The sequence below is a fragment of the Cannabis sativa genome, chromosome 1, assembly GCF_029168945.1.
Source record: "Cannabis sativa cultivar Pink pepper isolate KNU-18-1 chromosome 1, ASM2916894v1, whole genome shotgun sequence".
NCBI classification, from domain to species: domain Eukaryota; kingdom Viridiplantae; phylum Streptophyta; class Magnoliopsida; order Rosales; family Cannabaceae; genus Cannabis; species Cannabis sativa.
In genome coordinates, this window is record NC_083601.1 from 43,442,060 (window position 1) to 43,454,660 (window position 12,601).

At 35.2% G+C, this 12,601-nt stretch overlaps 2 protein-coding genes across 3 annotated transcripts; both read right to left on the reverse strand.

The window, feature by feature from the left end:
- Positions 1-1,291: 1,291 nt before the first annotated feature.
- LOC115708163 (probable galactinol--sucrose galactosyltransferase 2) lies at positions 1,292-6,428 on the reverse strand. Of its 2 annotated transcripts, XM_061116504.1 has the most exons (15): positions 5,660-5,796; positions 5,240-5,495; positions 4,755-4,987; positions 4,539-4,629; positions 4,332-4,380; positions 4,144-4,235; positions 3,944-4,051; positions 3,734-3,862; positions 3,237-3,647; positions 2,989-3,130; positions 2,827-2,894; positions 2,606-2,740; positions 2,305-2,519; positions 2,103-2,191; positions 1,292-2,011 (listed from the first exon to the last, which is right to left on the reverse strand). In XM_061116504.1, exons 3-15 carry the CDS (start codon positions 4,942-4,944, stop codon positions 1,724-1,726), a joined length of 2,007 nt encoding a protein of 668 aa, XP_060972487.1. In that variant the 5' UTR covers positions 4,945-4,987; positions 5,240-5,495; positions 5,660-5,796; the 3' UTR covers positions 1,292-1,723. The 2 variants fall into 2 exon arrangements, with proteins under 2 accessions (XP_060972487.1, XP_030492233.1); XM_030636373.2 differs by lacking the exon at positions 5,240-5,495 and having other exon boundaries at positions 5,660-6,428.
- A 1,084-nt stretch (positions 6,429-7,512) lies between these two features.
- On the reverse strand, positions 7,513-11,650 carry LOC115703635 (subtilisin-like protease SBT5.4). The gene is made up of 11 exons (XM_030630873.2): positions 11,350-11,650; positions 11,127-11,236; positions 10,937-11,034; positions 10,680-10,847; positions 10,143-10,257; positions 9,357-9,891; positions 9,171-9,265; positions 8,825-9,070; positions 8,612-8,726; positions 8,305-8,518; positions 7,513-8,221 (listed from the first exon to the last, which is right to left on the reverse strand). Exons 1-11 carry the CDS (start codon positions 11,440-11,442, stop codon positions 7,680-7,682), a joined length of 2,331 nt encoding a protein of 776 aa, XP_030486733.1. The 5' UTR covers positions 11,443-11,650; the 3' UTR covers positions 7,513-7,679.
- Between the last annotated feature and the right edge of the window lie 951 nt (positions 11,651-12,601).

The window sequence follows — 12,601 nt, forward strand, 5'->3', positions numbered from 1 at the left end:
CTCCCTCAAACAATGGGGATTCTGCAATTCCAAGGCTGACAACTCTTTATTTTTTCAGCGAAAGAAAGGCAAACTCACTCTTCTATTAATATATGTTGATGATATACTTCTCACTGGAGAAGACTCAGATTATATTCATCATCTCATCTCTCAGCTGCATCAACAATTTGCTCTGAAAAATCTTGGCCCTGTAAGGTACTTTTTGGGGTTTGAAGTCACTCGCAACCAATCGGGCATCACTCTTACACAGGCTAAATATGCATCCGATTTACTAGCTCGAACAAACATGGATGCCGCAGCTCCCACTCCTACTCCAATGTGTCCAAACAACAAGTTGTCAGCCACCATAGGTACCCCTATGGACAATCCTACTCTCTATCGAAGTGTCATTGGCGCACTCCAATATCTAACACTCACGAGGCCCGACATCTCCTTTGCTGTAAATAAACTATCTCAGTTTCTCAAGCACCCAACCAATGATCATTGGCATGCCTGCAAAAGGCTTCTACGATATCTAGTTGGCACCATAGATTATGGCCTTCATTTCACACCATCTGCTGCTCTTAACTTGACTGCCTACACAGATGCGGATTGGGCGAGCTCTATCGATGACAGACGTTCCACCTCCGGTTACTGTGTCTATCTTGGAGACAACCTGATTATGTGGAGTTCTCGCAAACAGTCAGTTGTGGCCCGATCAAGCACTGAATCGGAGTATCGTGCCATTGCCCTTGCCACAACTGAGATTATATGGATTCAATCTCTCTTTGGTGAACTCGACATTCAGCTTCCCGCCTGTCCTATCCTCTGGTGTGACAACCTAGGGGCCACCTCCCTCGCTTCCAATCCTGTCTTTCACCAACGGACAAAGCACATTGAAGTGGATCTGCACTTCATCAGGGACAAAGTCATTGATCACACCCTTGACATTAGACATCTTTCAGCTGAGTACCAAACTGCAGACATCTTTACTAAACCACTTCCTCATCCACAATTTATCAAATTCAGAGACAAGTTAACTCTAGCAGAACCGAGTGTAACTTGAGGGGGGGTGTTAGAGTTAGTTAGAGTCAGTCGGTTTAGGTGTCTGTTACCATTTCAGTTACAACTGTAATATTACTTTCTTTTGTCACGTGTTCTTATTTCTCAATGTAACAGTACTCAGTATAAATACAATCTTAGCTCATCTTTCTGGTTGAGCTTCTCTTTCATTTCATTCTCTGTTCTCTTTGATTTCTTTCTCTACTTTCAACTCTCACAATATTAGATATAAAAAGGTGCCAACTTTACATGATGCAACAACAGTTATAATACTCTTTAATATAGTTTACTTATCTAGATAAGAAGTATGAGAGAAAAATATGATATATGACCCTTCAATAGTCAAGAGGCAATCATATAAGGGCCCTCCAACTTAGATAGTATACTTATCCAAAACTACTCTACAACCAAATTATATTCATATCAAACATTACAGTGATGATTGACGAGAATGAATGTTCCAATATGCATTTTTCAAATGAGTCAATTTCTCATCAATCATGTCAATAACTTGAGAGAGAACACCAAAGTAATTAGCTATCTTGTGAGTCTCTGACCCTCTTTTCCCACATAATCAAATCATTACATGGTCTTTCTTCTCGAGTCACACTTGGAAAAACCAAAACCATGTTGTTGAGTTTTTCTTATAGTTGAGGCTTTGCCTGGAAAAAATGAGAGGATCTCAATAGTGAAGAGTGATATCCCAATTACTGATTGTGCTTGGAATTGTTGCTGTGAAAAGATTGTCTTCACTTCTGTACTTAAACTCCTCAGTACTTTTAGAGTTTACTGAGCAAGACTTGGGTTTTGTACTGGAGTATGCTCCAAACCTGCCAGGTCCTCTTCCCTTAATTCTTATTCCACAGTTAGAGGAATCACTTAATAATAAATCAACTTTCTCAACAGCTCCACCAGAGTTGTACATGTTTAGTAATCCAATAGCTGCAAATTCAATGTTCTTGTTGTAAACCTGCAAAAAAGGTAATCACATTATGAGAACATATTCAAATTTATACGTGTTAGTGTTGGTTTTACAGTTTAGAGTTGTAACATAAACCAACCTTAATAGGAGATACGGTAAGAACTTCACATTTTAGAACTTTCAAGGTGATGCTTAGAGATTCATCTTTTGGTACACGAGATAGAGAACCTGAAGATTCAATCAATTAGCCTTTTCTTTCTTCTTTTTGGCTAAAAGGGTGTGAGTTCTTATATTCTGTTTTCATATATATGAGACCTTGCAATGGAGAGTAAAACACTTACCTGAGTTGAAGGAAAAGACTGCACAATCTCCAGTCCACTGTGTACCAGAAACCTCATCAAAGTACTCTATATCAGCAGGTGAGACTAGGCCTGAGAGCTCATCACTAACATTTTTCTGAACAGGATTGCTCATACAAGGCCAGCTTCCTGCTCCTTGACAATTGAAGATGCCTATAACTCCAGTGCATTTGTTCAAGTTCCATATTTTGAGAAGACTATACCAAAATCATGAGAAAGTAATCAGAAGAGTTATGTTTTTGTAAATTGTATGTAATGAAAAGACTCAAAGAGTCATATATACCTTTCTCCATCCATAACTGGGTCATTGAATAAGCAATCACGTGAAGGCCTCCCTGGATATCTTGCTCTGAGGACTGATCCATCAGGAAGTACAAGCCTCTTCAGTACCTCGAAATCATGATGACCCGGTTTATCACTGTTACCAACAAAGTAATAATGAGAAGCCAAAATATTTTTTGAGGAATTGCAAAGGGAAATATATGCATTGTAATGTTAAGCTACCTAACATAGACTCCACAACCTCCCACAGCTCTAGCAGCAGCATGAAACTCAGCTGCTTCATGGAGACTCTGAAAGTTTTAATGTAAATTAGTTCTTTCTGAATTTGGAAAAAACAGAAAAATCATAACAGTACAGCTCAACTGTAGGAAAGTAAGTTCATACATAGAACATATCCCAATCTGGTACAACAACTTCACCAAGAAATATGCTATTGTATGATACAGCAGCTATGTGTAATGTCTGCGTGGAAGGATTTTTCGGGTAGTAATCGTCTGATGCTCTTGTTAAGGCACTTACTTTTGAGCTGCAACAGAAGAATAGTAGAAAAAGTCACCACACAGTTCGGGGAAGATTAATGTTTTATAACATGCTCATATATTTTGGTTCAAACAAGCACAAGGAATATATACTGGTAAATGGAGTCAGTGCTTAGACCCATGCAGCAGATTATGCTGTTGTCTTGAAAATTGCTTGATATGGATTTCTCAAGTGCCTGTTGGAACTGCTTAGTAAGAGAGACTCGGCCACCAGAGCCAGTTGAAATGGTTTCCAATATGTTCTGAACATCAACCTTTACTCCATCCACACCTTGTGAAACAAGATATTTGTGTAGATCATCAAGAAACTGGTGTGCTTTATCAGCATCAATTGCGCCAACTCCATATTTCTCCATGCAATCCATTGCTAAATCCCTCATGTTTGCTAAATTCCCAGGTGACTGCACTGGGTATCTTAGCTCTGGGTTATACTTTTTAGTTCCAGGAACATCTGGAACAAGTCCTCCCCAGTACCCCATTAAAGCATGCCACACAAAAACATACCTAAGAATTTTGAAAAGCTAAGATGAATTATTCTGAAGAAGAATATATTTTTTTGTTCTTTCAATACAAACTTATGGAAACCTTACTTAAGTCCATAAGTATTCTTAATTTCTGAAACAAAACTCTTGAGATCACTTGGTGCATCACTTTGAGCATCATTGCTTGCTCTTCTAAACTTATTGTTTTCATTGATGCTGAGCAATCTCCCACCAAATCTGCAGTTTTGAGAAAATTAGAAGGCTTATCTCCATGTGCTTCTAAATATGATGACAATGAAACAAATGTAAAGAACTTACTGCGACCCTTCAACAAATGGTTCTCCTTCTTTTTGGAACTCATTTGATACATCTTGCCACCCATCGTCGATTATGATAAACTTTGCTGGAGTGCCTCCCTCAGACAAACTGTGTTTGTATGACTTGCAGGTGAGATAGCTCTCATTGAAAATAATTTCTAAAAGAAGTGTATGAATGAAATCAAATGAAACTTCATTTACCTTTTAAGTCCCTCTCTAATTCCTTGAGGATTAACATCTTGGTAGAAGGCATCCCATGTACACCAACCAAACCAATCTAACATTCCAGGCATCTATGCATAATTAACAAATAAAAACATTATGAACACAAATGTTGATGACCAAAATAATGAGGCCTCTAGATGTAATCGGATTTGCTTAGTTATTACCTGTTTGGATTCTCTGTGTGTAAAGGTCCCTTTATACTTCTCCAAAATCCTACATATTTCAAAGCACGCATAAGCATCAATGAATTAGTGAACTAGCTAACCAGATATTCATTACATTCAATTCCAGAGAAGCAACAGTTTTGGGCTGCTTGAACCTTTCTACTATAAACTTCAAAACTGGAAATTTGCTCAGAGAATTCTACCTACTTCATAGATTCTTTTATTAAATCAAATGGGTGGTTTCCAGAATTCACAAAAACTGCTCTTAGAGATTGTGATGTAACTATGGATGGATCACCTATCAAAACACACACAAAGAAGCCATGTTATTATATTGTAGAAATGAGATAAGTGCCTTAGGAGTAGGGTAAGTATTGGCAACAGAAATAAAAGAAAGAATATAGTGGAAGAGAATATCATTACCACTTTCAACACAAAACTCAAGCTCATTTGATGAATTTCCCTGTAAGCTGCTCCTGAATTCACCATCTATTATTGGCAAGAATACAACATAAGAAGTCTCATCTGAATCTTGTCCTTTACCAACTTCCAGCAGCAACATCTGAGTTTCAACAGGAATATCCCTTCCTGAGTTACCAACTCGCGGTATCATCCACCATAGCTTAAATCGAAAAAGAGATAGAAACCTGACATCCCTGCATGATGAAGAATGTGTACTATATGTTGAAATTTCTGTAAAATCATAACTCATTATAAACCCCAGGGCAACTAAGCTAACAATTAAAACACATATTGTTCATGAAAAAATTAGATGATACCAAGAGAACAAAGCTTTATGACTTTACAGAAAGTGAGCCGAAGTATTAGACTTAGGTAATACCATCTTTATTAGAAGTTAAGGAAAAAAGAAAACAAACAATAGTCAAATCAAGTGCTGGTAAACTTACCTGAGTAGTACTTATTCATGGAAGGTCTAATTGCACAAATTGCATATGCTGGCACTACCATCTACCATAGCCAATTATGAAGCAGATTTCTTTTGTTTTCTTTTACAATCTTAGACCAACTTATAGCAAGAAGAAGATATCAAAAGCAACACAATTACACTAATAAAGAGATGCTGGTCTACGACGACATGGGAGAGGAAGGGGGGCCTCTGTCGCTTTGATGGGAGTGAACATGGCTATTTTGATTCCCCAAGTCCTAATACGATAGCCAAGAAACAGGGCATTTGATTGATTTTCACTTAGCCAAGATAAGATTAAAAATAACCAAATTTATTTGTACGTAGTCAGAGAGTTCAATCAACATAGTGAATCAACTACATTAGCATTATACTCAGTTAACCACAAAACTACACCACATACCGAATGACTCCAAGCTTGAAAACATGCCGGGCACTTTCATCCGCCGAGGTAGCCCCAACAAATGCAGATGAATTAGTGAAAGGGGTCACAACTACGTTATCAGGGACGTTGGTTAACGCATCCTTGCCACCAATACTAATAGCTCCATCTTTAAGTACAGGTTTAGCGTTAACAAACATGGAATGTCTCCATGACTTAGAGTTAAACTGCACGAACCCACGTGAGAAAAGCTTCTGGTTAGAGGCTATAAAGCGAGAGCAATGAAAATTGAGTTGCAGAGTTTTTGGAGATGAAGAGAACATGGTGGTGGACTGAATCATGGCAACCATAATGGCATTAGCCAATTGGTTTTTTCTTTCTTTCTTATGTTTTGTAAGTTTTTGACCGTTGAGAATACTTAAGCAGTGTATGGCGGGAGAGAGTGGGTAAGGATGTGTGATTTAAGTTGATCCAATATGATAGGACTTGGAAGATTGGAGATAGTGAAAGAGATATTACATGGTAAGATAACTCAATGTTCTTGGCTTTGTTTATTGGCCAATGATGGCCACAATGGAAGGTTCTTTCTTTCTTTCCATATTTATACTGTAATTCAATCTTTATTGGGTACTGAGCGTCCTCTCATTTTTTGCTAGACTTATTTGCCCCCACCAATAATCTAGTTCCCTTTGTTTTAACTTTAATAATACATATTAGAAGAGAATAATCCACCTCGTACAGCCAGTTTGGCTCAAGTTCCCTCTCTAACAGATTTTTTTCTTTTCTTTGGTTAAAGTAGAGGTGGGCATCCGATCCAATCCAACTTTTTTTTCCTCATCCGATCCAATCCAATTAGTAATTGGATTTGGAAAATCATCATCTGATCCAATCCAATTAGACCTCAAAATCCAATCCAATCCAATCCAATTACTAATTGGATTGGATCGGTTTTTTAATTGGATATCCAATTACACACCTAAATTTCAATATTAGCTTAACAATATAAAGAAAAATACGTAAAAAAACTAAGTATCACTTTTTATTTAAGTTTAATACTTCATAAATATACTATTCTTACAAGTATATTGTAGCTAACAGTTTTAAATAATTAAAACAATAACATTTCTAAGTAATAAAATAGAACAAAACATCATGAAAATAAATATACTAAACAATCAAGTGTTACAAATTCAACATACAAAAAAATCTAATAAAAATATAATATATATTTATTATATTTTTCAATATTTTTTATTATATAAATAATTTTTTAACATATATAAATGTAATTGGATTTGATCGGTTTTTAATTGGATTTTGAGATTGACATCCAATAACCGATCCAATCCAATTAGAATCCAACTTTTAACATCCAATCCAATCCAATTGTAATTGGATATCCAACTTTTTGTAATTGGATTGGATTGGATCGGTTCGGTTCAATTGGATTGGATTGGATGATGCCCACCCTAGGTTAAAGTATCCTTGGTGTTGGACCTCATTGATTTTGTCTTTCTAGTTTTTGGGATGACTCCTAATCTTTGTGGTGTTGGTTTATTAACCAAAATAATATAAAAAAAAATTGGCTATGATGTGATCGTCCACGTAATTACAAAAGAGAAAAATGTAGTAGCAACATTGTGGACAAATATGTGGAAGTTTGTAGAGGAAAATGCATATATTACTAATTAACTTATGGCATCAAATTATGAAAACACTATAACCACATAACACTATAATTAATTAGTAATTTTTATGTTTTTATTAAACTAAAATGTATACAACCTAATACTGAAAATGTTAAATTCTTTTTGTTGCTAAGGATCTTAAGTAAAAATTAGAAATGTTATTTAGAGCAAATGTACATAAAATAATTACTGAATACAGCTATTAATTTTATTTTTTATTAATAGAGATCTGCAAATCTAATAATAATAGCAAAACATGTATTTATTTCAAATTCAATTAAAAAAAAAACTTGAAAGAATTGAATCTAAAAACTGAATTTCCTAAACCTTCATCCTAAAATTTGAAAAGGCTTCTAAGAAGGGTGAGCCGTAGAAACTACAATGGGACTTCTAACGCGGTGGTTTCCATCAGACCAAGTCAACTTTCCAAAGACATAACCTTTCAAATGGTATCCCTTGTTTTTAAGGGTAACTCTGAAGCTTTTCTCCTCAGAACGACGCCTGAATACCAAACTTTTGGGCTCAACCGTCACTGACACTCCCACCGGTTCCAGCACAAGGGCCGAGTATGTTCCTATGGACCCCACGTTCTTTACTCGCCGTGTCACGGTCACTGAATCGGAAAGCTCCGGCACCGTTATGGATGGGTAGTTGAAATTCAAAACGCTGACGTTTTTGGGACACCTGTACGGTTGCTGGGTGAAAAGCTTAAGCTGAGTCTGGTTGTACCCGCTAGCGCAGAGAAAGTCTAGGTAGTCTTCGGTTCTCAAGTCGTACACCAACCCCGGGTCCATGGCTCTGTTTGGTCTGATATGACCTCCGCCGTAGCTGAATGGGGTTCCTTTCTCTTTCGAAGCTTCTTGCATGGGATTAACTGTGTTGTCTCTGGTTCTTGCTATGGAATATTAAGACTACAAATCAGAGAAAGAAATGGGAAAAGGGTATCTTTGAAAAATGAGAATTTGTAATAATTTATACCAGTTGTGAAGATTGCTGATCGAATAGCGGCTGGGCTCCAAAAGGGGTTGAGGCTTTTGAGAAGGCCAGCGACTCCGGAGACGTGAGGGCAAGCCATGGATGTGCCTGATTCTGTGTTGAATGGGATTCTTCTGTTGTCAAAATCTAGACCCGTTGGGCTTGTGTCTTCACTGTATGCAGCTATGATGTTTACTCCAGGGGCAGTTACATCAGGCTGAAGCATGAAGATGAAATATGTTTAAGTACAACCATTAGTGAAAATTGATCAAATTTTGATATGGGTTTATGGAGTTCATTTCAATCGAACCTTGAGAATTTCAGGAGTGATAGTGTTTGGGCCTCTGGAAGAGAAAGAAGCCATGAATGGAGCAGGCTTTGTGTTTATTTGTGTATTCGGGGGCTGGAGCTTGGCTTGTGGATTGCTGTTTGTAACAACGTGAAAAGAGTTTACAAAGTGTTTGACTAAAGAGCCAAGAGAAAGAAAAAAAAAAAGAAAGAAAGAACTCGGTTTTATATATACCTTGTGGAATTGATGTAGGAGAAAACAGATTGACCGTCTTTGAAAGTTATTTGGGATGCGGGGAGGAAATGAGCGTCGGCAATGAGTTCATTTCCACTGAGATGATCATTGCAGAGTATGAGTCCAACTCCTCCGGCTAGAGCAACCTGTTGACCCTTGTCAACTCTTGGAGTCTCACCCCTTAGACAAGCCACAATCTTTCCCTTCACCTTGGTAGGGTCTAGTGTTCCTGGCTTACAAAGTATTCTGCATAAAGAGAGAGAAGTCTCATATTATTAAGGGTCTATTTTCGAAATGCGAAAAAAGTTACATATAAAACTATTAGGAAATGCGCAGGTTTTCTTACGCGTCAGAATCAGTGGCATTGGATGCTGTAGCTTGTGCCCCATTGATTAGTGGGTAGAATTTGTCTTCTGGTAAAGGTACGGAAAGGCTTGTTCCCTGGTATTACAAAAACAAATGTATAATCCTAAACATGTTTTATAATTATGAGTAGGTAAGGTTTCAGCAAGAGAAAAGCAATGAAATGAACCTTGAGGCGTAAACCATTTTGGAGTTCAACAAAAGCTTGGAACTCTCTATCCAAAGTACTAGCTCCCACTGTAATCAACCAAGGTGCAACGTTTGAAACACTTCCTGGATCTGGCCCTGAATTTCCAGCCGAGGTAACAACTACAATGCCATGCTTGACAGCATGGAATGTTGCAACAGCTATTCCATCGTCAAAGTAGTCAGCCGGGTCTCCACCAAGTGAAATTGAAATGACATCAACCCTGTCATTTATGGCATGATCCATAGCTGCCATGATGTCAGCATCGAAGCACTCGCCTTCATCGATTGGGGGCCAGCAAACCTTGTAGGTTGCAACTCGAGCCATAGGGGAACCACCTTTAGCTGTCCCATTTCCGGAACCATAAACACTGGCTCCAGCGACGAAGTTCCCACCTGCTGTGGACAGAGTGTGAGTTCCATGACCATCATGGTCAAGTGCACTCTTGTAGGAGGAGTTGAGATTCCCTGCATAGGCCTCATATCCTTTGTTGAAGTACCTTGCTCCTATAAGCTTCCTGCACTCACCAAATATGAAACATAGTGTTATGTTTGTAATTTGTGGTATTTAGAACAAACGACAATGTTAACATCTGCATAATTCATAAAAGTAAGATTCTTTATCCACCTGATAATTGATTTTAATCTAAGCATGAATCAAACATTGCAAGGATGAACAGAAAAACCAATGAGAATCAAGGACTAATACAAACACTGTTTATATTAGCATGATGAGTAGATAAAAAAGAGGTAACCTGTAACCTGTTACCTGTTACAAAAGAATCCATCTGTATTTGTCCGACTCTTCTGACAGATTCCCCTCCACTTCCCTGGAATGGGTCCATATCCTTTGTCGTTAAAGCTCTGTGATTTGGGCCAAACACCTACACTCAAAAGAGAAAAAGAAAAGTTAGAAATTGTTTTGTTACAATTCAATGGTCCACCACCATGATAATAATTCAAAAAAAGATGAAACAAAAATATTTTTTTAAAAAAACCAGATGAATTTTTTTCTGTACTAGCTAATCATAAAAAGAACTTATCTCTACAGTTTGAAAATCTCTCCTCTTTCTAGTTTATACAACTGAAAAAATATAAGAAAGTAGATACCACACTATGTGAAATAATGATTCTGTCTATGTAGTGGGTTCTTGGTCAAAACTCATATCCTTTGATCCATGCAGATTACAGAATCACAAAGATATGGTATAATTAAAAAGATCATGATTATAATGTCGCCATACATTACAATGTAGTTATAATTAATTATAAACAAAAAAACAAAGAAGGTGTAGAGAATGTAAACCTGTGTCAAGATTTGCTATAATTGTATTTCTTCCAAATTTGGCTTTATTCCACAATGACATTTGAGGAACATCACCATTCTCATTTTCAAGCCTCATAAAACCCCATGATCTTGTAGTATGCAGTTTTTTCCCTTTGTTTAAGAAAACCGATACAACTTCTGGGTGTTCTGCATTTCATCAAAGTATTTGATATAAATCTTAACACTTCAGTACTATATAATATAACATATGACATATATATGTATAAATGTATTACTTGCAATTTCAGCTGCCTCTTCCTCTTCGAGAATGGCGGCAAAGCCATTTATATGCCTTTGGTACGAGTAAAAGATTGACTCTGTTGCCTTCTCTTTACTGTAATTAATGAATAAAAAGAATGTGTAAATATATAAAAGAAAAACAAAAACAAAATCATGGGCACATATAAAATAACGAATAATGTATACCTTCCCAGAAAAGAAGCAAGAAAATTATAATGAGAATCAGTCACTCGATCAAGAACGGGCTGTGTAACTTTAGAGCCATGTGCATGTGATCCTAAATATACTATATAAGACTTTAAAACAAAACAAATAAAAAGAAGGTTAGTAATAGTTTGAGTGTGAGGGTGGAACAAAGAAGTTGATTGGTGAGAATAAAAGAACAAAAAAATCAGTGAAACATTCTTACTTTCTTGATGGCAAGAGCCGGTGGTACTTGGAAGAGAGAAAAAAGCAGGAGTAACTGGACGATAATTATTGAAGACTTTAGTGATGACCACATTTTTGTGGTTTTGTCAGTATAGTTTGGCTTTTATTTTTCAAGTACTAGTCGTCGAAAGTGATACACTTTCTCTGCTTTTGATGATTATAATATATAAAACACTGCTATTCTATTCTCTCACAAAATTATTAGCACAGATAATCTTCAGTATAATAACTATAATAAACCTTTAATTTTGTTTCCGCTTTACATAAATAAAACCACTGTTTTAACTTTTTTATAGATGCTTCAAAAAAAAAAAAAAAAAAAAAAAAACTTTTTTATAGAACTATAATTTTGGAAATAGTCGTAGGATGATAACAAGATCTTTCTGGTTAAACTCTCATCCAGAGAGAAAATCGCTGTATCTGTTAGTTTAAAAAAAATATCAAGACTTTTTATTTGTTTTACTTATTTATTTAGTTATTATTATTATTGTTCAGCAATTTATATTTAATTACCCAATATACTAAATTTTTTAGTAGAAAACTTTTTCAATGTTTTTTTTTTATTATTATTATTATGAAAAAACACCTTAAAAAAAATCAGGAAACAACATATTTTATATTTTGAAAAATATAATAATATAATATTTAATACAATAAATCTAGTTTAGGAATGTTATTTTTATTTTATTTTATTTAAATGGTTTAAGAATGTTATTTATTTACTTAAGTTTAGAATTTAAATTAATATATTTTTACAAGAAAATAAAGGAAATTATTGATAAAATGAAGTATGTTTTTATATTTTGATTTGTTCCAAAGTTAAAGATTGATTTAATACTAAATTTTAAACATATTTAAAATTGAAATAAAAATATATTTTTGAGTGAGAGAAAAAAAAATAGATATGCATAATAATCTCTTATTTGGCATGAATCTTTTAGCATATGCTAAAATTAATATTAAATTAAATTTTGGAAAAATTATATAAGAAAACTACAACAACAAAAATAATATACAAGTAACAAAAAATTAACAACGTAAAAATACATTAAAAAACTGTAAAAACTACAAAAATATTTAAAACTAGACAACATGTTGGCTCTTTAAATATTAGTTATATTATTTTAAAAATATATATAAATTTATCAATTTTCATTTGTTGAGTTAATTTAATTAATAAATAAAATATTTTAAAAATTAAAATGAAAAAAATAAAAAACATAAATTTAAAA